Source organism: Clupea harengus, chromosome 14, assembly GCF_900700415.2.
Source record: "Clupea harengus chromosome 14, Ch_v2.0.2, whole genome shotgun sequence".
Classification (NCBI taxonomy): domain Eukaryota; kingdom Metazoa; phylum Chordata; class Actinopteri; order Clupeiformes; family Clupeidae; genus Clupea; species Clupea harengus.
In genome coordinates, this window is record NC_045165.1 from 22,172,104 (window position 1) to 22,196,850 (window position 24,747).

The 24,747-nt window shown below is 41.9% G+C and overlaps 2 protein-coding genes across 2 annotated transcripts; both read left to right on the plus strand.

The window, feature by feature from the left end:
• Positions 1-1,714: 1,714 nt before the first annotated feature.
• Positions 1,715-4,397, plus strand: fam167b (family with sequence similarity 167 member B). Its single transcript, XM_012823105.3, has 2 exons — positions 1,715-2,166; positions 2,706-4,397. The coding sequence occupies exons 1-2, from the start codon at positions 1,864-1,866 to the stop codon at positions 2,967-2,969; spliced, it is 567 nt and encodes a 188-aa protein (XP_012678559.1). The 5' UTR covers positions 1,715-1,863; the 3' UTR covers positions 2,970-4,397.
• A 1,763-nt stretch (positions 4,398-6,160) lies between these two features.
• lck (LCK proto-oncogene, Src family tyrosine kinase) lies at positions 6,161-24,689 on the plus strand. The gene is made up of 13 exons (XM_012822299.3): positions 6,161-7,243; positions 9,599-9,705; positions 10,957-11,014; positions 11,554-11,644; positions 11,919-12,020; positions 12,381-12,484; positions 13,027-13,176; positions 13,821-13,973; positions 15,528-15,707; positions 20,932-21,008; positions 22,985-23,138; positions 23,355-23,486; positions 23,831-24,689. The coding sequence occupies exons 2-13, from the start codon at positions 9,604-9,606 to the stop codon at positions 24,031-24,033; spliced, it is 1,506 nt and encodes a 501-aa protein (XP_012677753.1). The 5' UTR covers positions 6,161-7,243; positions 9,599-9,603; the 3' UTR covers positions 24,034-24,689.
• Positions 24,690-24,747: the final 58 nt, after the last annotated feature.

The window sequence follows — 24,747 nt, forward strand, 5'->3', positions numbered from 1 at the left end:
AGACTTGCAAAGGGCCTGAACAATATTTTCATTCAATCAAAAAACATTCAACTGTAATAAAATGGCTTACTACATTAAATTGCTTTGAAATGGACAAATAATGCTTTATTGATGTTATAAAATTCATGTAAAGGTGGTACTAACAGTAGGTTTATCATTGTATGTTCTCCCCCATGGCAATTCCTGTAGCTCAGCTAGTGGATATTGGGGACAACATCAAGACCATGGGTTCAATACCCAGCATGCATACATGCTGATGAAATGAATTATGTGGATAAATCTGTATAAAACTGCTAGAGGTTAATATCATCATTCACAGTATTAATTTACATTTACATTTAGTCATTTAGCAGACGCTTTTATCCAAAGCGACGTACAAGGGAGAGAACAATCAAGCTACTAGCAATAGAGACCTACTGTAACAATACATACTATTTTACATAAGAAATAGAAAAAACGTGCAGGAATGTAACTGCTGTATGCAAGTTAGAAGTCAAGGGCGTAGATTTCCTCCTGTGTGTGAGGTGGTGAGGTACAGACAGCTGGCCTTGCCATGGCACGTTGAACGAGCACCCAGAGAGGTAAGATTCAAACCAGGAGTATGCCCTGCCAGAAATGCCCCTACTTGACAGTATAGACAGAAGGATGTGATGGCTGACCGTGTCAAAAGCGGCTGATAAGTCAAGCAGGATGAGAACCGAGTATTCAACCTTACACCATTCCAGAAGCAGTAATTCCCACCAAAAGTTTTTTTTTAACTCATAAGCTCATCACATCAAAAAGACCTGACTTGACAAATGGATCATTTCCTCAGTTCCTCAGTGGTTCAATTCCTCACATTCCTACTGAAGAAGTTACATTTTCCCATCATTTAATTGTGGTGTACAGTCATTCTCTGCATAACAGTACTGCAGTATTATCACAGATCATTAAATCCACAAATATTTTTTTCTTAACAGGACTGTGTTTAAAAAGGTTCTCTGATGTAGCCTGACGATGTCATACTCATAATTCTAGTCAGAATATGAATACTTCCCAACCAAAAATGTTGTGGGCGGGGCTAAGTTCGTCTGGCATCCAGGCTATCTCTGATGTGCTCCAATTCACAAATACACGGATGGACAGAATGTATTACCTTCATATTGTTATGGAGTACCGTGGCCAGCAGAGGACGATGTTGTCATTCAAATTGGTCCTCTGCATGTCACCAGCTTGTGCTAAGTAAATAACAATAATTGGACTGACATTCTGCACAACCACGCATGCCATTACATATATAGTGAATGACTAACTGGTTTATGGGAAGCTTTGCCGAATATCATCTGCCTATTAAACCATTTGAAATAAAAAAAAATAATGAAACAAAGAAAAAATATTACTGTTTACTTTTTATTGCCAAATATTTCTACAGTATTTATTCGGTTTTTTTCCAGCAAAGCACTGAATTACCTGACCAAAAACAATGTAGGCTAACCTTTAAAAACACTATCTCAAAAATGATGGGGGACTCGTTGCTTTACTGTTCACTTATGTTTGAGAAATGACAGTCAAGTGTGAGATTCATATCCACTTTGAGGGTTAGAGAAAGTCATATGGTTAGATAAGCTGCAGCCTTATATGAAAATTTATCCTGAACTCCCGTATACCCGCCTTCGCATTTAATTAGGAGACATGGGCGGTCACTATTCCCTCTCGTAGGCTATATAAATTCAGCCTATATTCATTTGTAATCTGAGTTTGAGCCACTATCCGTAGCTCATGGTCTATTACAGACAAGGCAGGACTGTGCTTGGCTGGTTAGTTTTTGACTCTGCTTCTGTTGTTAACTAAATCTTAGACAGTTTATTGCTCCTGTGATCTAGGATGGAATTCAAAGAACTAGGTGGTGATGACATCTCCGAGGGAGAGACAGAGGATTTGGATAGCTTGAAGGCAATCACCGAAAAACTCAAATTGCAAACACGCAGACCGTCATATGTTGAATGGAAGGAACGATTGCAAAGTCGGCCTTGGGAAGACAACGCGAATGTTTCAAATAGTGAGGATACGGATGAACATACAAACGTGATTGAAGTTTCGATAGATGAGAATTCAGATCCAACTGTTCGGAATATTTGTGGTTTTGAAACTATCGACGATGCCCTGTCTTGGCTTCGGAGTGAGCTGGTGAGTATCCTACGCCTTTACCTGTGGGAAGTTATCATACAGAAATGCAAAACGAAATTAAGTAAACCAGAGTGCCTTCCTAAAGGTGACGAGTGACTTTGTATTCTAAAATGTACCATCATAGATCTTGTTGTTGAATGAGGGCTGTGTGCAAGTGCGTCATGTTTCCATTGATGAACGCTGTTTCCATCAAGGTTTTAGCATTACGATATTTAAAGTAATTATGTAAATTATGTGGATTAGCCTGCGTCAGAGATGAAAGCACCTAAAGCAACTCAGCACAATGGATTCTCATTTTCTTTGGCGCCTTTGTGATGTGTGTGAGTAACCTCTTGATCTGGACGTCAGGAAATCCAAACCAGACCTTATCAGGATCTCATAGTCAAATTAGAGGTCATGCTCACTTCATTTTTTTCTCTCCCTGTTGATGAAAGGTCTATGCCAATATTTAGTGCATTATGGGATATCCAGATATTGGCAGATTCTCTCTCAGATATGATAACAGACCTACATTCTCCATCTCTCCCCTGCCCCTCTAGAGGGAAATGCAGCTGCAGGACAACCGCCTGGCTCGGCAGCTCATCCGTCTGCGAACGGAGATCCACCGCATCAAAGTGGAGCAGGTGTGTCACCGGCACAAGGAGATGCTGGACGACGCCACCTACGAGCTGGAGGAGTGCGGTGAGGAGTCTGACCTGCTCTGTGACATCCCCATGAAGGCTGCCTTTGCCCTGTCCGGGCCACTCAAACACCTGGGCCTCACCAAGATGAACATCAACTCTCGCCGCTTCTCTCTGTGTTAGAGATGAAGAAGAAAAAAACATTTTTGTAATGTGTAATGCCTACGTGTTTTGCTTGGAAGGATGTGGTAAGTAAGCATAGACCACATAAAGAATCCATGGACAGATGACAAATTGAACAGGAATTGATGAGCCATAGATATCATTGATTTGATCCAAGCCCTGTTATGGGATACTGTTGGCGGAGGAGGTTTTGGCTCAGATTCTATCCTTCCGCAGGGCTGGAGTGTCCGATTGCTCGGACGCTGAGGGCACACTTGCTCCACAGCAATGCAAGTTTGGAGAAACATATCAGATCTCACACAACCCCTATACTGCTTCACCTAAACACATATCAGGTGTAGGCACCTCTCATGTACTGAAATATACACTCAGGGTGTTGTGATGCACAATGACATCACTAGCTGAGCAAAAAAAAAGTAACTGCCACACGTCAAAAAGGTCCACCAGCCACGTGCACTGGCACTAACCGGTGTCATGTGCTTTGAAGAGTGCATGGGACCTTTATACACTGTGCACAAGTTACCAGAGCTCATGTCTCAGTCCGTGGTCTCTGTTTGGTGAGAGACCTGCTCCCGTATCGGTAACGTCTCATACAGAGGTGTGGAAAAGCACTCTGAGCAGGCAGCCGCACAGCAGGGAAAGGGAAACGAAAAATATATATATATATATTATAAAAACACGCTCCTTTATCCAGACCTGGCAGAGCTCCCGAAACACCAGTCACACAGGAAGCAGGAGGTCGTGGTCCAACATTCTGTCACTTGTTCCCCAGACACCGAAAATAGCTGGGATCGGTAGAGAGGTCATGGCTGAAGTGAAGGGGATTGATGGCAGGCTGTATGCTCAACCCATTTGATCTCGAGATTTGGCTCATTCTGAAGCTGCCCACTGAATATGCAATAATCAAAGATGCTGTAAAATATTACAGAGCTTTATTTTTTGGTGTAGAAGGCATGCCACACACTTGTTGCAGAAATGTTGATTTGCCTTTAGCTAATTAGGTCTGGTGTCAAAAATGGCATACACTGAATCAGATTTAGGTTCAGATGTTCTCACAGAATGTTTAGTATGCTCCTTATGTAAACTCATAAAGATGTATAGATTGTATGTATAGTTTCCTGATGGTATATGTTGTAATATTGTGAATGATGTGAATATCAATTTGTGTAATATGTCAACATGGCTAATTGTAAAAATAGAAGAGAATAGAAAATTTAAACAAACCAAATTGTTTGTAAAAATGCCTTACAATATTCTACCAGAATAGATTGTACATCGTCACATATGCCTTAGATGTTGGTGAGAAAGCTTGATGATGGAACGGAATGTATTTTTGTCAATGTAAGTTCTCTGAAAGCGGAAGAAGTTGCTTTTCTTGAACCAAAGTCTTTATACCAAGCAATAAACAAACTATATGAGACGAAAAAAGAACCAAGCATTGTGTTTTTGTGGTGTGACCAATATTGTTCTAGTGTAAAACTGGCTGTTTACCAAATGTTTGTCTTAGCACTTTGCCAAGAGCCAACTGAATGAAAGTCAATTGCTAACAAGTACAAGTGCCCCACAGATTATCACAATGATTACCAGTGTAGCCAAACAGAGTGCCTTGGTCCTTCTGTCTATATCATGCTAGCACTATAGCTTTATATGCCATGTTAAAATATATCAAGAAAGCCCAGGCTTCTACTCTCAGTGTCCTCATACTGACATTTACAGTATAATGAAAAAAAAGTAATACGATATTATTTGTAGAAATTGCCCTATAATATAATAAAAAAATGTCATGCACAATAACTAATTGTATTCTCAATGAGAGGACAGCGTGAAACAAGAATACGTTTAGGACATACAGTTTAGACACACAGTTCAACATAAAGGCGAATAACATCACATATGACGTGAGTGAAAGTGGAAGAAAGACAGATGCGTTTACAGATTGGGTAAATTGAAATGAACAGTATGATTTTTGAGCAAAGACTCTGAGGTATTTCTTTGGGCAGTAATGCTTTATTCAAATATATAGGCACCCGATCCAACTGAAAGAGGTTTGAATTTCTTTTTCAAGACTCCGAATGCTTGCACCTTTGCTTACACCTTAGCTGCTTTGTAGTTTATACAAATAGTTGTAACCCCCTGGAACAAAAGCAGAACAACATGAGAACTTGAATAACGTGGGTATGTGAGCTTTGGTTGGAGAGAAAAGGTTGAGCTTTTTGATGCAATTTGAGCCTCTCCTGCATCTCATACTCGACGAAACAACCCGACCATGAAACGTGAATTTGAGATGAGGACCTATTTTCTCAAAAGCATTACCCCTCTAAGATCAGTGTGACTAGGACATAAGAAATGTAGCCCAGAAAACCTTTGAGAACCTTTTCTCTTATTTATGAAAGCAGAGCAGAACAGGTTGAGCTGAATGTTTTGTTTCTGGTTGTGACAGTAGGACAAAACATCAAATAAACCAGACTGACATTACAAGTAAGGAATCTTAGTTACATGAACTTGTTGACATTATTGAACTCATATATATACAGTATATGTATAACATCAGTGAAGTTTAGTACTCCTCATTGTTTGTTTCTATGACAAAGAATATTTCTCTGAATTGTACAACTCTGCTTAAACACGTGCAGAGAAATGTTCCCGCTAAAACATTCTAAATCGAAAGACCAGAACCAGACACGTTGTTACATGTTTCTTCATTTCACCAACATATGTTCTTGAGTGGAAAAAGACGAAGATGAACCTGCTCATGTAGCATGTTTGAACATTGATCTTCTCATTGCAGACTAGAGCTTATTTCTCTCATACTTCCTGTGTGTGTTGGGGCTGACTTCCTGCCAGTAGATGCTGTAGCTGCAGCCTGCTGCCGCAACAAAAGATTGTGTGGCCGCTTCAGCGATGAGAATAGAAGTCTCAGACCAAAAGCAGATTACAGACATGACACCAGAGAGAGCGTGTGAGATTGACTTTACAAGCCTCAAAGTGGTGACAATTTTAGCCTATCAGGTCACTGAAGAGCATTCAGCGTACAGTCCACAGTGTGTGTGTGCGTGTGTGTGCGTGCGTGTGTGTGTGTGTGTGTGTGTGTGTGTATGTGTGTGTGTGTGTGTGTGTGTGTGTGTGTGTGTGTGTGTGTGTGTGTGTGTGTGTGTGTGTGTGTGTGTGTGTGTGTGTGTGTGTGTGTGTGCAACTGTTTGTTCCTGCATTACTAATTAACAATCCTCTTTGACATTGTCTCTGGAATTACAGCTACTCTTTCCCTGTCCACTGGTGCTGATGCTTGGTTCTTAGGCTGTTTTATTCATGTACGACATTCTTGAAGAGCAGAGGAGAGCTCCCTACGGATTCTTGTGCACAGGAAATAATATAATCACAATAAATAAATCTAGGAGTACTCACAAATTGGCCTCTTGAGAGTTTTCCTGGTTCACCCCAAGCAGGCCTCCGAGCCTCTGTTTATTCGACAACAGATGAAAACATTTGACACCAGCACAACATGGATTTCCGAAGGGACATGTAGTCCAGTCAGTATGTCACAGAAACATGTTGCACGGGTATTAACGTTACATGTCTACATGATAATAACTGTGATAAACCTTTTACTAATCTTCTGTATATTTCATGGATGTAATTTATGGCAAATGTCACCAAAGTAGGTGATGCCACATGTATGCGAAGATGACTTAAAAAAAGAAGAAAAAAAAGAATCCTAACCTTAGCACAGTCACAGTGGTTGGTGCCATGGCTGTTAAATGTCAGGAATCCACACAGGGGTACTGGGGGGTGCGGGGGAGATGGGGGGGACCCTGACCCATTTTGCCCGCGAGGCCTAACGTTCCCCAGCAAACAGCTGTGTGGAAGGCACCTGTGAGCCCAAGTCGGGTGAAGTGTTCAGCCTCTAAACGACAGGAAGCTTGCTTCGGGTTGCTTGCTCTCCACTCCTGTGGTGAGATGTGTGTGTGTGTGTATGTGTGTGTGTGTGTGTGTGTATGCACTGGGTTTGAACAGTCAAACCTTTAGGTGAAGAGCACAGGATGCGATCCTCTTGCTCATGTTGATGACTGGCGCCCATGCGGCACATTTCTATAACACCCAAGTCAGTCGTTCTTCAGCCACAATACGAATAAATTTAATCCGGCCTGTTTGTAAAGGTCGAAAGGCTTCATGAGTTCTTCTGTGAATGATATGGACATGGAGATCCGTGCCGCGGCCTCTGATCAGTAAACTCAAGGAACGTTAACTCTGAAAAGGTGTTGGGCAGACTTCACAGGGTAAGTTGTGGAAGAAACAATCGGTTTCAATTTCATCTGAACTGTATCAACTGTCTTCAAAAGTGCCCAAACTTATTTTGTTTTGCAAAGAGTTAGTGCTTCTTCCGTACATAAAAATGTTTTTTTTTTTCAAACACTTCTAAAGTATTTTCTAAAAGTAAACATTTAGGTGAATCCAAGGTGTGGCTAATCCACACATAATTAAATATGAATCATTAAATATATTTGAATAATTACTTATATTGAAGCTTGAAAATGAAAGTATGCCAAATGTCATACTGCATGTTAATTTATCTGCTTCTAGTTATCTGGTAAAAGTCTTTGTGAAAGTGAAGATTTTACAGATGTTTCATACTATACTTCTGAAAATGAAAAAGACTCCAAACCAAACTAGACATGGTTTTAAATAATTTAAATAATTGTACAATTTGAAGGATAAAACATGTTTGAATGTTCTGTTTAGTTTTTATCATTTTATTTATTATTTATTAAAGGTTAATTTCAAAGACACTATGCGATGCTTAACACTCTGGGATAATAGAGAATATCCCTCTAAAAATTCACAAATTAATTGATTACAAAAATGAAAAGGCATATCTCTTTGAACGTTGTTTTACATATATGGGAAAAAAAACAAGTGTTGATGAACAGGATATCCTGGAACTGTACACTAGTCTTTTGTGTTTCTATATGAGGCAATAGTTCAAACCTGACAACAGCCCTTTTGAGATATTAATAGGCCTGTTTTGAGCTCTGTAATTCCTTCTTACAATTTCCCAGAACACTCTCATAGTGTAACTTAGATGTCATACCTGTCAATTTTTGAGCCTGTCCTTTATCATGCTCTAAAGCCAACTATCCCGAGGACCTTTTTCATAGGCCACAGTTTTGTTTAGTTATTAAATCAGTTGACTAATCAGTTTTATAATAATTATGACTTGCTATCAATTCATCACAAAAATAGCAGTGTCAAGAAAATGTGTTGTTACTGTGATGTTAGTCTTGGGCAATCATAAGGAACCTAGAAGAACAACCTCTCTGAGTTGATTTTGAAAGTGTACAAGACACTAAAAAACAGCAACAGAAGGAACTCTACACTTCAAATGAAACCAACACTGTGATCCTAGATGCTACGAATAGACCTTTGGGATGGGTGGCATGGCCGACAACAATTATGTCCAACTCAAAAATTTGAGGGGTTTGACCCTCGCCTCTCCAGAGTGGAAAATAGTGACTCTGTTTAGATAGCCTGCACAGACATGGGTGATGTTCCCAAAGGCACCCCCGGCCCATCCGCTTCCCCGGACCCCTCAGCACCATGGGGGTCAGCCTTTTCCCGACTCAGCAGCAGGATTTCTCACGGGTTCGGACCCTAGGGGCCGACAGCCACTGCGGTCGGCCCCCTGACCCTCTTTCATGACCTGCCCAAAGGGAGATGGTCCGACAGGGGCATGGATTCTTATGCACACATATAGTATGAAGACACACAGATACACACACACACACACACACACACACACACACACACACACACACACACACACACAGACACAAATGCGTACACACATATACATGGTAACCAAGAGTGACATTTTCAATGTGAAATGCTTTTTGGAGGTATTTTGTCCTCTGAGTATTTGCTCTTTAAAAGATGTGAGGCACTCCCAGCCGGTTTAAAGAAGATTACTGTGGTCAACGTGCACTAATAATCTACTTTTCGCTCAAATTTGGCTGTGGTCAACCTCATTCAGTGTTGGCTAAGCATAAATGTGTGTGCAACACACATGCGCGCACATACAAACACACACACACACACACACACACACACGCACACAGACACACACACACACACACACACACACACACACACACACACACACAGACAGATTATTGTATTGCCCCTCCCTTGTGAAGTAAAAATAAAGTCACTGTTCTACCGTGCTGTCATCCATTTATAATCTGATGTAGAGAAATGACTATCATCCTCAGACTATGAAATCAAAGAATCAGACAAATTTTAGCCTTTTCCAGAAAAAGAATGTTTCATCATCAAATTAAGGAAGCAATTTTTTTTGTCTCTGAGGATCAATGCAATTTAATGGTTATTGCCCAATTAATTAAAATAACTCAACTCCCTGAGGCACTTTGCCATGACTTTGATGACATCTCTGAATACACTGCCTTCATCGCCCCCTCTGTTTACTTCACAACAGATAGGTATCATTCCATGTCTAATCTAGAAACCTTATCCTTTGACAGGACCTATTCTCACATCCCTTCAATGCGTTTCTTGCTGCAATCATTCAATTTCTCCCTTCTTTCTCTGTCCTCCCTCTGGTCACCTGTCCATCACAGAGACCATGGGGTGCAACTGCAGCTCTGACTATGATGAGGACTGGGTGGAGAACCTAGATGAGAAGTGTGATCAGTGCAACTGCCCTATCGCCCCAGATGCAAACATGGTAAGTGTTTAGCCCCTGTCCATTCTCTACCAGGACACCGGGCAGCTGAAGCCTTGTGAACCCCTGGTTGAATGATAATTGAGGTGATGCTGTTTTATCCGTGTGACAATCTTTGTGTAGGAAAACTGGCCTTGCAGTGTGGAGGGCACAGTATTTAGAAATATTTGAACCTAGCTAAAAGCGAAAATAGTAACTCCTACGCTAAAACAACATTTTTACGCTGAATCAAGTGGAATACCGCAGGATATTTCAGGCTTTACAGACTTGCTTGCATTTTGTAATGAGGGTTAATGACATATAATGAGAAATGTTGCCAACCGTCACAGCAACATTTATTGTTGCAGGCGTCCATAATGTAACCTGAAGAAGAAAAAAACGTTTTGCTTGGGTCCCATTGCTTTACATAATCTAGAAGGAAACTGTCCTTTGTGTCCACAATCAGTCTGGCCAGTGACCATGAATAAAAGGCTGTGCACAACTTCCTCCAGAACAACTTGAAATTACTTAAATTAAAAGAGAACAACACATGCAGGGACTTAGATCTTTGCTGATAAACACGTATGATCAATTAAGTTTCATTCAGCAATTTGGAAAAGGTGAGTTGCCTTTGTTCAAGTAATAACATGTTTTTGTTACATCAACTTCAGGGGGAACTTTGTTATTTCCCTCTCATTAAATCAAACTGATTACTTCAGTTTGAAGGACAATGAACGAATGTATTCTGCTTGCTGATGACTTCATATTGTTGAGCGTTATGGTGGTATGAGGATGTGGTTGAAGTTGTCTTTTGCTTTACATAAGCCCACTGCTGTACAAAATGCCAGTGCACTGTGACGTAACATATGGAACACCACTTCTGCATGACATGATTTAAGAAATGCAGGTCATACTTTAAATGACAGTGCTCCTGTTACATTGTAATTACACTGAAGATTAAGGTTTAGTACATAACTTGCTGGGTCAGAGTCAATATCAGCTCATTGTTAAAATTAAAGAGAGGACTAAGGTTAAGTTACAAATTAGAACAAAGTATCAATGTGATGTTACCAAATGAAATGATGTGTGCCACTTAGAGGATTAAAGGGTACAGTCATTTCCAGATTCAATATGCAGCTAAGGTATGGATTGGATAAATATTTGGACCATAGGTGCTTCTTGTTGTTTGCCCCTACACAAATGTTAAAGCTACTGTTCTACTTGTCAACTACTTTTCTTTGTTTCTTTTTTTGCTCTCGTGGGCCTGCCTTCCAGTATGAAGGCCAAAGTGGCTTCCCCACCCAGTACACACCACCAACCTCTCCCCTACCAGGTACGTCACCACAACTCGAAACCTTGTCTTTCCTCTCCGTGCAGTTCATGTGAGAGTACTTAGCCCGCTAAGGACTGGTCTGAATGCCATTTGAATCAGGGCACCAAGAGGGGTTTGGCTGTTGTGCAGACCTTAAGAGGAATTGCCGGCACACAGGCATGTTGCCTGGCAGGCCAAGTGGAACATTCATGAGCATAAATCTTGTATAGAAAGCAGGCTGGGGCTCTAATCCACACCCAGCCACCATCCGCTTTACTGTTTTAATTACCATAGACTTACCAGCCAAGTAGAGCAGCCCAAAACCCAGAGTATTATCCCATACGTATTTACCTTTGCACACATACTTCATTGTAGTCTGCCAGTGTTTACTCACAGAGCAATCATGGATAGCCTGTAAACCATTTATTTTGCTGCCCTGCACAAGAAACATCTGAACTATTTCATTCACTGTGAAACCCTTTTGAATACTTTTTGCAAGACAGTGTGTTGAACCGTGTAAATGCACTCTCATTTGGTGATGCCTGGTGTCTATTCTGCAGACAATCTGGTTGTTGCGCTGTACAACTATGAGCCCAACCACAGTGACGACCTGGGTTTTGAGAAGGGAGACAAGCTGAAGCTTATTCACAGGTGAGAGTGCTCATCTCTGAGAGACACCGAGGGGAGGGCTGCGTGGGTGGATGGCGTGATCGCCAAAGGCCAAGGGAAGGACCTCTGAGATACTCATCACACATGAGTCAAACATACAGGAAAACAAAACAAAAAACTCCAGAAAAGTCCCAAGGGGCAGACACTTGAAGAAAGGGATGACTGGCACCATTAGTCAATGGTGTGGCACCTCATCCTGCTTTCATGTTTAGGATGTAATCCGTTCTGACTGTTTTCTTTTTCTTTTTCTTTTAAGAGATGACCCAGAATGGTTCATGGCAGAGTCCTTGATCACAGGACAGAGGGGCTACGTCCCACACAACTTTGTGGCCAAGCTCAACACGGTGGAGACGGAGACGTAAGTCACTGATCGTCAGAACATCGGAACATCTCACAGACTCTCCAGTGTATTTTCTTTCTGGAGAAATAAAACGTTTATTTAAGGGGAATACACACTGTTTTTAATTTTTTTTAAACAAGAACCACTTTGACCATTATGTTACATCATCCGACATCACTGATAAATCCATATTTTGGGGCAAATATCACGTGAACCATATATAAAGTTGATCCCCCCTTTCATACTATACAAAGAGTCAAAACAAATCCCAACTTTTATCTCCTAATCAAAATATGACCACTGCAGACACACTACATGCTTCCTCTGACATGTGCTGGCAATGATTACAATGGTTGGTTTGTGGTTTTCTGCATGCAGGTGGTTCTTCAAGAACCTGTCTCGAAATGATGCAAACAGACAACTCCTGGCACCAGGGAACACACAGGGCTCGTTCCTTATTCGAGAGAGTGAGACAACCCCAGGTACGAGAACCAAAGCAAGGCTTACACATGCCGTTTTATTAGGTAGCCAACAAAATTGTTCTTGAAAAATCATCTTTTTAGACTGGTTTAGTCTCCCTCATTGTTTCTGCTTCTATTGTATGTTTTGTTTTTAGAGGAATATGATATATTCAGTTTGTGTACCCAAACATATTATAGAAGACAGATAAAGACACAAAGGCTGTCCATTTACAGTGAAATGGAATGGTATGCATCATTTCACACTGCAGAGAACGGTTATCAAGGCCCATGTCACATTTCACCCTTTTAGAAATACACTTTCAATGACTTTTTACATTGCCAGATGGTGTAACGAGCCGCCAAGACACTACTGCACGCTTGGTCTGCCAACATACTGAGTTCTTTCATGCACATCTTTTGTTTCTATGCTTTTTACACTTTCCTCGCTTGCACACTTTGTATACTCGGCCCCAGCCGGTGGTTTGGTGGTACAGTACATGTTGTAAGGCGCGCTTTTTGGATGTCAAAATTCCTTTAATGTTTTGTCTGCTGTCTCTGAACAGGCAGTTTCTCTCTGTCTGTGAGGGACATGGATCAGAACTCAGGAGACGTCGTCAAGCACTACAGGATCCGTAACATCGACGACGGCGGGTACTACATCACCACGAGGATCTCTTTCACGTCTCTGTCGGAACTGGTGAAACATTATTCACGTACGCACTCTTTCTCATGCATGTGTTCACAACCTCAACGGCCTCAATATTTACCTACACTGTCAGCATCTGTGTCTGCATCACCTTTCAACAGCACAGAGTGTGTGCAAAACATGTATGCGATTCTTTCAAAGTTGTGTGACACACCATTAGAGTATGATACTGGCTGTAACCTAGGGGGAGAACTGAAGGTTTGCATGCCTCATGAACTAAAGCATTTAGTGGAGGAGTGCCAGCTGAACTCGAGATATATGACACACTTGAGTCCAATTTTCTTGTCACTGACAACATCAAAAATGACCCCTTTCTTTCCTCCACAAAAGCTTTGGAGATATTTTGGTAACCAGTGCCATTCACTGTTGTTTGTCTTCAGGCAATGCTGGTCTTCCTATTTCTTTACAAATGTATAACAAGTAGATTGTGAATGCAATCAAGTGATAACAGACCTTGGCCTCACCCTTAGTTTAGTTCCATCAACCTCTTGTATAGATATACTACTATAGAAAGTATGAGAAAGTAATGCACTTTCCTGTCTGGTTCTATTGTTTTTCTTTCTTTCTTTCTCTCTTTCTTTGTTTCACTCCTCTCCTCTCTCTCTTTCCCCTTCTCTCTCTCTCTCTCTCTCTCTCTTTTCCTTCTTGCAGGAGATCCAGACGGCCTGTGCACCCGCCTGGTGAAGCCCTGTCAGACGCGCGTGCCACAGAAGCCCTGGTGGCAGGATGAATGGGAGGTCCCGCGAGAGTCCCTCAAGCTGGAGCGCCGCCTGGGGGCTGGTCAGTTCGGGGAAGTGTGGATGGGTAAGATGGATGCTGATCTGGGGTGTGGACCACCACTCCATGCCATTCTAGGTTTACCCTTTAGATAGGCTGAGTGTGTCAAGTTTGTATTCTATGTTTCATCTAGGTCTATAGGATCTATATCTAAGGTCTATAAAGTAGAAATGTAAATCAATTTGTTAACATTCAAACTACAGGAAATTGTAGTCTACTTATGACATTATGTCACAAAAGGCCTTCAAATCCATAATTTGTGAACTGAACCTTGTTAATGTTCAAAGCTCTTTCAAGAAAAATGCATGTAGCATTTCACCAATTTTAGCCATTTACAATTAGTGTTTAAAATTTTGCGTTCCCGTCAACACTCTTGAAATGAATGAGCTCATCTGCTGTGTGGGGAGGTGATTAAACATGTCCAACTCTGAGGAGCACCTCAGTGAACCTAGATGCTGAGAGATAAAGACTGTGGCTCACTCTTGCTCGGGGCCGGGTTCCCTGTGTGGGCTTTGCTTCCGCTGTCTGTGATTTCCCAAACACTCTGATGACGGGGGGACTTGCTCAAGCGTCTGGCCTTTTCAGCAGTTTCAGTGGCTTCCAGCAGTGTGTGTGTGTGTGTGTGTGTGTGTGTGTGTGTGTGTGTGTGTGTGGTTTCATGGGGGTTGGATCCTTTCCATTGTGCAGCAAAAAATTCATCACATGGTTTAAAGGGGAGGAAGGGTACTGACAGAAACAATCGATACTCAGTTCACCTGTAAGTCTCCAGAGAGAGTAGGTAGGGTATGATGAAGGTTTACTTTCAGTTATCTGCTGAGTAGTTGGGGTATTTGCCCACATCCCTGAAGCAGTTCAAAAATGAGGTAGACAACATTTGATAAAGTTGATGGGGTGGAGGTGGAGGAGGAGGAGGTTGTGGGGGCAGCGTTGAAATGAGACGGCATGACATCTATTCCCAAGTCTATTTATTAGATTTTTTTTATTTAGTCGTTACTCAGCATTAAACAGGAACAGCAGTGTTATGATGACCGGATTATCTGCTGAGGTAATCAGACCCGCTGGCTGTTATTTGTCTGTGAGATGGGAGTTTTTCACCATTGTCCGTCTCCGTTGGCGAACACAATGTGATATTCAGGCTACCCACTCCTTATATCAGAGCTAAAAATAATCCTCCAATAACTGGGTTTCGTTTCAATACCTAGTGTGTGTTTACTACTTCCTCTTGCTCTCTGGCTTGGTTTCTCACACTCGCTTGCCTTCTTTCAACGCCTCAGAGTTTGTGTGCACCCATATCATACCGCAGATGTTACTTGCATTTTGTGTTTTTACAGTGAATTGGCAGCAGCTCATATGCATCAGAGAAACTATTCTGCCATGTGTGACAGGACTGATTACTGTTCTGATAACACTGTTTGCTTGAGCTTTGTGTAAATAAACAAAAAGTGTTGTGTTATTCTTGCATGGCTTGCACAGAATAATTGACGTTGAGGCTGAGTTCTGCGGTGTGGTGTGTTGTGTAAGAGGTAACTTCAGAGCAGTTACAAAATCAAAACCGACTATTTGCTTCTTCTTTTGGGGCAGGTGTTTACAACAACCACAGAAATGTGGCCATCAAGTGCCTGAAGGCCGGGACCATGTCCATCAGCGCCTTCTTGGGGGAGGCCAACCTCATGAAGTCTCTGCAGCACACGTACCTGGTGCGCCTCTTCGCTGTTGTTACAGCGGAACCCATTTACATCATTACAGAGTACATGGAGAACGGTAAGAGAAGCCTCCCAGAGCATGACTGACTACAGTCAAAAATTAAGACTCCTAAGTTTGAGTTTGACTCCTAAGAGTTTGATTCTGCTCACCAACACCCCCCCCCCTGAAGCACTTACACAAGATTTGCATGTTACATCGTCATGTTGAGCTCTGGTCAAAAATGATTGTTTTGAAATGAAAGTCTTTCATAAAAATCTTTTCTTTAAAATAGTTTAACATTGTTACACTTGTTGTGTCTCCGCTCAAAATAACTGGTTAAAGTGAATGGTAAAGCTGTCAAATGTCACATTTAATACAGTTAAATGAGATGGGTGATGATATCAATCAAGTGTGCATTTTCATCATCACACAACCAAAGACACAAGTGTTATTATGCTGTAAAATTACAGATTTATATTGTTTTTTGCATTTTGTTAATGTGTTGTTAATTAAATATATTGTTAAATACACAAAATACAATTAATTCTGAGATTTACATTTGCAGTAGTATGCAGTTTTAACCCTTCAGGGTATAGTTCCCACTGGTGGGAAATTTAGTTTTTTGTTCTTGTTGTCAATATGCTTTTAAAGCTGTGCGAGTTTTTGTCCTAGAATCATAAAAAGGACACCCCCAGAAACCTTTAATCTTCTACATATATGCCACTTGTGCATCAATGTTTTTAGTTAGAGGAAATATACAAAAGCATCAAGGCATGTCAGACTACCTAAAAAAGTCCAACAGGCCTTGGACCCATAACATGGTACAACGTCATTAAAAGGGAGGCTATAAATTATATGTAATTGTTATTTATTATCCATTTCTTGATCTTTAGAAAGATTTAAATCCAAATAGAGCAATATAAATACAATATTTACAAAAAGCATTATTACCATTCATTTCTGACTAGAACCACAACAAGTGTAACCATGTTGAGAACAGAACACAAAGGGTTAAAGAGGGAATCAGGCTTTGAATGAGCAAGTGAAATGGTTGGAAGATTCTGAAGCTACAGAGATATTAAAGGCGATATCCTGCATTGCTTCATGCTACTGTTATTCAACACAGTGCCACACTCCCTGGCTGGCACAGAGACAGGCAGTCATGCTGCTTCCTTTGAACAACAAAGCACATATCAAGAACTCAACCGCCTAGCACACCCTTATATTCCCTGGAACAATATGCTGGCATAGCGTGAGATGCTGTGGAAAATACAAACACCTAGTCCACAGTCATAATGTCATCACTGCTTTTCGTGACTAAACACGAGAGCAAGCGAGACACAGGAGGACGGCAAAGGTGTGCGTTTCAGCCATGCGTGTTCATGACTCATTCATTTCCAGAGGTGTAAAAAGTACTGAAATGTTGTACTCAAGTAAAAGTACAATTACTTTGATGAAATTTTACTTAAGTACAAGTAAAATTACCCATATAAAAATCTACTCAAGTAAAAGTAAAAAGTAGTTAATTTAAAATGTACTTTAAGTAAAAGTTACTTAGTTACTTTCAACAACTTGATGGGGGCCGCTCCTATATAGTGCAAAAAAGGACAAGGGGTCATAAATCCAATACAAAAACTAGTTATTTTTTATTAAAGGAGAATCTTTAGAAATATAAGTGCAATGACATTAAACATGTCAAACATTAAACATGTCAACACAACATTTAAGAACTTTTGGGAGGACGTGTCAAGACATGAACCACATGACAGCTAAAATAAAAAGTTTAAATACCGCTGCCCCACTGTAAACTTTGGTTACTTTACTTGTGTCCACCTTTAGAGCATTAGTCTACAAACTTCTTGTTGAGTTTGAGCAGCAACTGATTTTCAAGATGAGTAGAGTTCATCTGGGCTAGCTTTGCATTGAACAGCAATCCAGCACAGCTGAAGAGTCGCTCGCAGGCGGCCTAGGCAGGTAGGCCAGTATTGAGTTTCAGGGACAGTTTTTTGATATTCTGAAAGGCGTTCAGCAGATCCATATTGACTGAGACACAGGCTAGGTACCCTTCTAACTCCCCTGTACCTTCTGACCTTCTGGACTTCATTGAGGAAAATAAATCATCTTCATCTGATGAATGTTGTCCAACTTGCTCCAGCCTCCAACATCCGGTCAAGGTGTTGTCTGACATAGACTAGACCTGTAGAATGACAAACAACATTTCTGACAATTAAGTATTGAGCTGCCATCAAGAGTGCATCATAACACAGAAATAGCTATAAATAGCTACTTGAGATGACAGACCTACAGTATACAGAATTATAGCATTATTTTCTATTTCTACATGCATCACAATTCATAATCCTCAATTCTTGCTAACCGAGACCCCTGAGCATGAACATGAACATGAAAGACGTGCACGTTGCAAAGCCACCACTTATCGTTATCAATATCTGACTAAACATCGTGATAAATTGCAGATAACGACATACACATTGACTTGTCCAACTGTCTGAAAACGATGGTGTGCGCATTCACATTGTTCTGTTTCAAGGCATGGGAGGCAGCCAAATGATTAGCCTAATATCAGTTTATGTGGTGTATTTCATTGCTGATGACTGATCTGCAGTTTTTAACACAATATGAGAGACTGAACATAATAATGCTATGACCTGAAACGAATGGAAGACAGGAATGGAATTATTATTAGTCTATTGGATGACCGCTGTCGACGTTAGCATACTCAGGGCGGTTGCAAGTGCTAGCCAAAATTAGGCTACCTACTAGTGCCATGAAACGCATATTTTGCTTAATGGAGCAAAGCTAACTAAATGACAAAAACGCTGTCTGAACTACTAATGGAAAGGGACAAATACTGTACTTACCAACACATGCTTGCGCAGATTTGAAGATGAATGTTTTTAAGCAGAAAGTTCTGACTGGCGGATTAGGCACAGTTTACACAGCATATAGCTGTTGCCTCTTTTACGTTGGAAGGCAAACTGCTTGCTGAGATGTGGCCACGGGTTTTCGTCATCTTCTTTAATTTCAACTGGCGGAAAGTTCGGTGCTTCAGCTTGTTGGTGGTCCGCAGCTTGTTGGTAGTCCGCACTATCATCTTCCTCCATATCTATCTCTCGTGACTCGGCACCGTACTGGTGCCTTGCATCGACTCCATCATCCACTCTATGCAGCATCCACCACTGCAGTGAGAATTGTGGTGCGCGATTCCCGCCTTGAACTATGTTTTTTTTTTTTTTACTCAGTAACGGATGTAATTTCCAATGTAGCGAAGTACAATACTTCAGTCAAAATCTACTTAAGTAAAAGTAAAATTACCGATTTCAAAAACTACTTAAAAATTACAAAGTACACAAAAAAACTACTCAATTACAGTAACGTGAGTAAAAGTAATTCGTTACTTTACACCTCTGTTCATTTCTCACACACACACACACACACACACGCACACACACACACACACGCACACACACACACAAACACACACACACACACACACACACACACACACACACACACACACACACACCTTCTGCTTCATCAACTTCCCTTGAGTGTTTGATAAAAAAATATTCTGGAGCTGGTAGGGGAATGCGTCCCGCATCTGCTGTTTGACACAAGGGAACAAATGTGATTGCCCTGCTTTCATGGAAAGAGCTTCACTGAATTCTCCCTCTGGACAGTGGTAGTGATAAAAATATTCACTGTGGGGGAGGGGTGAATGCATGGCTTTCTTGATTAGTTACACCTAAAGGGAAGTTCCTCCCTGATGGACGCTCGTGTTTAAAAAAAGGGGCATGTGATTCACTCGCTCATTGTTCTCGCTAAGTAGACCTGTCTCCAAAATGTGTGTTGCCAAAAGTGATGGCGCACAGAATATCCCAGGCCTAAAGCAGCACTGAATAGGAAGGATCAGTCATGCCATAAATATCCACATAGGCCTACACAAGTCTACTGGGGCTCTGCTATGGAAGGCTGTAAAGTCACAGTGAAATCCATCATGGAACAATGCTCTCTGTTAGTCAACACCACTAAATAGCATGCAAGAAAAAACACAGTCTTTTTTCGATGAGGACTTCTTTGAAGTCATCAAACAGCTCTATCCAAAGGACGATCTTTCTCTCACAGCCTAGCAGCTGTGTTTTCCCGACCAAAGAAAATACACAAGAGCGCCGGCGGGAAAACCCTACACCAGACCAATAAAACCATGTTCTGGTTACAGGTGTGCGGAGAATGGGATCCTTCTCTTTTTAACTGCCTAACCCCAAATGGCAAATAGACTGATCGTGTACCCTTTATAAGGGTGACTGATGTTGGGTGGCTGAGGGCAAACTAAAAGCAAAGTGTGTGTAGTCCAATATGCATTGTGTGGTTCTGCCTCAAAGGCTTTGTTGTCCTTTTAAAGACCTCACATTGATGGTGACAACAAGAAATGTCATTCACGGGGCATGGTGACTGGTGATAACAGCAGCGATGCTGGTGAATGGGCCGTCTTTGTGCAAGGCCAGGGAAGGCCTGTCGAGTGGTAGCGAAAGCTGCAAAAGCTGCCTGTCCCCTTTGTGCAGGGCTCACGTGTCTGAGGAAACAATTGTTGCCACTGTTGTCGTCAAGGAAGACTCAGTGTTTGCCCTTTTTTTTCCCCTAGTCATCTCTTCTTTTTTTATGGAACACCGGAGACAATGCGCCTGGAGTTAAAACAGGATCTGAAGTTGAAGTAGAAAACAAAGTAACATTTTTTGACCTTGACCTGTGATTCCTTTTGGCACTGGGGCATCAAAGCAACCCGTCTGGAGCAGAGCAGTGCTGCCTATCCTCCTCGTCTCTTTGTTTTCCTGCTTGGACTTTTTCCAGGCTCCCCCTAAAGCGTTTCCTCAGACAGTGGTCAGGGCCTGCCTGCACTGCCATTATTTTCCTCACCAGGCACAAAACACTGGACCAAGGAGCGTCTGTACCATAGGGCCTCATCTTGACTGATGGCAAACGGACTTCCTCAGAATGTTATGTTCCCTATTCTGGTCAATCACTGGCTATTTCTGACTCTATTTTAAAGCATGACTCACCCTGTGGAACTCCAGGAACATAACACAGAATAGCACCACTCAGTCTCGACAGCCTTTCAAATGTTATTGTACTGAGCCTTTTTTTGTAACTGGGTGGGGATGACATTTTACATACATCACTGTGATTGAAATATTATTATATATGTTGATGTTAGTCATGGTTAGACTTGCTTTTTCAGATGTTTTCTTTTAATCACGTTTCCCCCCGCTGTGTTGCATTTCAGGCAGTTTGGTGGAATTTCTAAAGACTCCAGAAGGCACGCAGCTTACCATGAACACACTCATAGACATGGGCGCCCAGGCAAGTCATCAATCAGCCTGCCATTTCCACTGTAACACTCTCCAGTGCCACTTTAATTTCTTCTTCACTCTTTGACTTCCTCTCTCCCGGTTTCTGTTCTGTTTATTCTTCAGCTCTACAGTTGAGTACATAATTACCCTAGTAGATGGCAAAGCGGCTCCAGACGTTATGAGGCTTACCTATATCCTAATCTAACAGTAACAATGGAGACTTGTCTGTATAAAGAGGGAGTCTGATAAACAATACGAGTCTAGACAGTAACACAAATATAAGCCTGACACAGATTATCTCTCTCTATCTCTCTCATCTCACACACACACACACACACACACACACACACACACACACACACACACACACACACACACACACACACACTTCTCTTTCTCATTCCTCCTCTTTCACGCATCCACTGATCCACTCAAAACAACCATTAAATCTAAGAATTTGAACAACACCCACGTCGACATGTATTGAACTCACCTGTAAAAACATGGACAAATTAAATTCTGACAATTTGTTAGTCCCTACCACGGGGCACATGTCATCATGCTAGCTCATGTTCTCATCAGAAAGTCGAGAAAACAGGAACAGAGTCAAGGGCTGTGAACTCATGAACAAGAAGACCCTCAAAACTCAATAACCATCTGCAGCCACAGAGGGAGAGTTGTTCAGTTGGCTGCTGTGTTCAAGCACTTAGCAGGAGAATGTTCTTGGGCATAAGTAAGAACACTGATGCCATTCACCCACCATGTAACATGTCTTTAGCCCAGAGAGTTGTATGTCATGGGACAGGGCTGGACGACTCAATCTCTTCCCGAAAGGCCGCGCCTTTAGTGTGTCGCTCAAGAGAGACTCATGGTTATGGTTCTCATGTGTGCACAGTATGAAATGGAGGAGCAGACAGTGAACTGAGAAGCAACTATGCTTTTTGTTTCTGCAGCACTGTATGAAAAAAACAAAACTCTTCGAAGCGCTCCATACATCTCACTGGGTGGGATTTTTTATTTTTTTGCAAAGCTCTATGTGTAACCACTTCCCTGCATTGAAGTAGAGACTGAGAGAGAGAGAGAGAGAGAGAGAGTATGTGTGTTAGAAGAACTGAGAGACAGACTGTAGAGAAAACACACACCTCCCTTCCCTTTTGCCAAATCCCTATGACCTCATAACACCTACCTGTGAGGCGTTTCAACATTCTGACTACGCTCCAGCAACTCCAAACACACTCGCTTCCAAACCACCCAGCCACCACCGTAAAGACAAGTTGGTGGATTGATCACACACGCCAAGACTGTCTCCACCGCCGAGACATGCTCTCCTCACGCATCCGCCACCCGGCATACCCTAACCATACCCTCGACGCTCCACCGCAAGCCGTTCCTGTTTCGTTGTCTTTTCTTTTCAGATCCCTCCTTTGAACAACAGCATTGTAAAAAAGGGCCCAGCAGAATTGTCAGACATATTAGATGTATCAACCTGGTATTTTCTCACCCTCATGTGAAGTGACTGAATGCTCCAGATCTACGTGTTCATGTAAACGGAGACAGTATAGCAGTGCAGCTGGACAGGGTGAAGCAGCCCAGAGGCTGAGCAGTCCAGCTATGGCTGTTCAAATGAAGGCAGACACTGGCAAAGGAGAAGTGGAGCTCGCAGCTGGACACGGTGATGGCCCGGAGGCAGGGTGACCTGTCATGGAGCAGGGCTGAAAGATGCCTCTGAACACTGGGTGGAGCACGGAGGGCAGGGTCAGAGGTCACACCAGGGGATGTAGGGCCCTCCCTGGGTTTGGAATTTGGACATTTCAGCCTCCAAAATCCACAAACTACGGGGGGGAAATGGCACTGTCGTGTTTTTGTGAACATGCTCACGCACTCACAGACACACTCATGCATGTTGGTACACAGATATGTCATGGGAACATAATGCAGTGACTCACGGTCATAGACTCTCAATTGATTCAGCTCTGTTCCTTGCAGATCGCAGAGGGGATGGCTTACATCGAAGGAAAGAATTACATTCACCGAGATCTGCGAGCAGCAAACATCCTTGTGTCAACAGAGCTCATCTGCAAGATTGCTGACTTTGGGCTGGCACGACTCATAGAGGACAATGAGTACACCGCGAGAGAGGGTAAAACAAATTCTAAAAAGTTATTTTTATAAACCTTCGCATTATAATGAATCCATACACAAGTTCAGGCACACAAGCACACATACATGTACATACTGATTTGACTAAATTGCACCTCAAACTAGAGTATTAATTTCATGCTTATAACTGTGACATACTGCCATCTAGTGTTAAGTGTTTCTGTTTTGTATTTGATAAAAACGATCTTCATCTTAGGTGCTAAATTCCCCATCAAATGGACTGCCCCAGAGGCTATAAACTATGGGACCTTCTCCATCAAGTCAGACGTCTGGTCTTTTGGGGTCCTGCTGACTGAAATAGTTACCTATGGACGAATCCCTTACCCCGGTACTGATGCTTTTCTATACCTGAAACAGATCTATGTGAAAACAGAATCTTAGTCATTCAGTTTAAACAATTAGTTATTCCAACATTCTAAGCAAGGATTAATGTATAGTCTGCCTGTCAGTATAGGAAAATAAATCCCGAAATCACGTTAGGGTGGCGCATTGAAATTAATGGAACTTTTTGCAACCTTCTGAGAGGCTGTATAACAAAAACATTTAAACAACTTTACTCCAGTCACTCCCAGCCATAAAAAAAACTAAACACAATCTTTACTTTCCTCTCAGTTCTCACTCCGTGATTATAACTAACCCTGTGATTCACGTTCTCCCCCTTCTTCTCTGTAGGAATGACTAACCCAGAAGTGATCCAGAACTTAGAGCTTCAGTACCGCATGCCCCGGCCAGACAACTGTCCCGAGGGGCTCTACGACGTCATGCTGCTGTGCTGGAAGGAGAACCCAGAGGAGAGGCCCACCTTTGAGTACCTGAAGTGCATGCTGGGGGACTTCTCCACGGCCACCGAGAGGCAGTACCAGGAGCAGGTGTAATGACGTGGATTTTTGAAACAGCTCAGGGTACAGATTTGTTTTCATGCTTAAGGATAACTATACTCAGCGTCCTGGATGGAAAGCTAGGACTGCTCGTCACAAAATGGCAAAGATAATAACTGCCTTCTGCTTTTCGTGTTGCAGTTTGTGATGCAAGGCTCATCATTTCTGGTTATTCACGTAAAAACAATAGACTTTAACTTAGACTGACACCCTTTTTTCTTGTATCGATGATGCTATTGGTTGGATCCAGAAGAACTATTCACTTGATGTATTATAAAGCAGTAATGCCTCTGTTACTTAGTACATAAGCATCTTTTTTTCTTTCCGCACCCACCAAACCAACCAAGCACCCAATTGAATTAATCTTGGAAAGAGAAATGTAATGATGAGGTTGGCTAATGAATGTGCTTTCAGAGCCTTTTTGCTTCTGTCACATGCAGTGAAGTAAGGTGCATTATTCGTTTGTGTGTGTGTGTGTGTGTGTGTGTGTGTGTGTGTGAGAGTGTGTGTGTGAGAGAGAGAGAGAGAGAGAGAGAGAGAGATGTGAAAGGCCAAATGTTTTTTCCTACTGCTGTTAATGAACTATTCATACTGTATTCTCGTGTTATGACATTCCTTGTTATGTTGAAACTTAATAAATCCTTATTTACGAACATGCGGCCTATTCTGTTTTGATACCTAATCCCTATTTGACAATGTGGTTGACCACAA

Bases quoted from the DNA above. Each gene is read 5' to 3' on its own strand.
- fam167b (XM_012823105.3), top strand. From the start codon at position 1,864: ATGGAATTCAAAGAACTAGGTGGTGATGACATCTCCGAGGGAGAGACA. The intron at 2,167-2,705 runs GTGAGTATCCTA...CTGCCCCTCTAG, and splicing joins CTTGGCTTCGGAGTGAGCTG to AGGGAAATGCAGCTGCAGGA.
- lck (XM_012822299.3), top strand. From the start codon at position 9,604: ATGGGGTGCAACTGCAGCTCTGACTATGATGAGGACTGGGTGGAGAAC. The intron at 11,645-11,918 runs GTGAGAGTGCTC...TTTTCTTTTAAG, and splicing joins AAGCTGAAGCTTATTCACAG to AGATGACCCAGAATGGTTCA. The intron at 13,177-13,820 runs GTACGCACTCTT...TCCTTCTTGCAG, and splicing joins ACTGGTGAAACATTATTCAC to GAGATCCAGACGGCCTGTGC.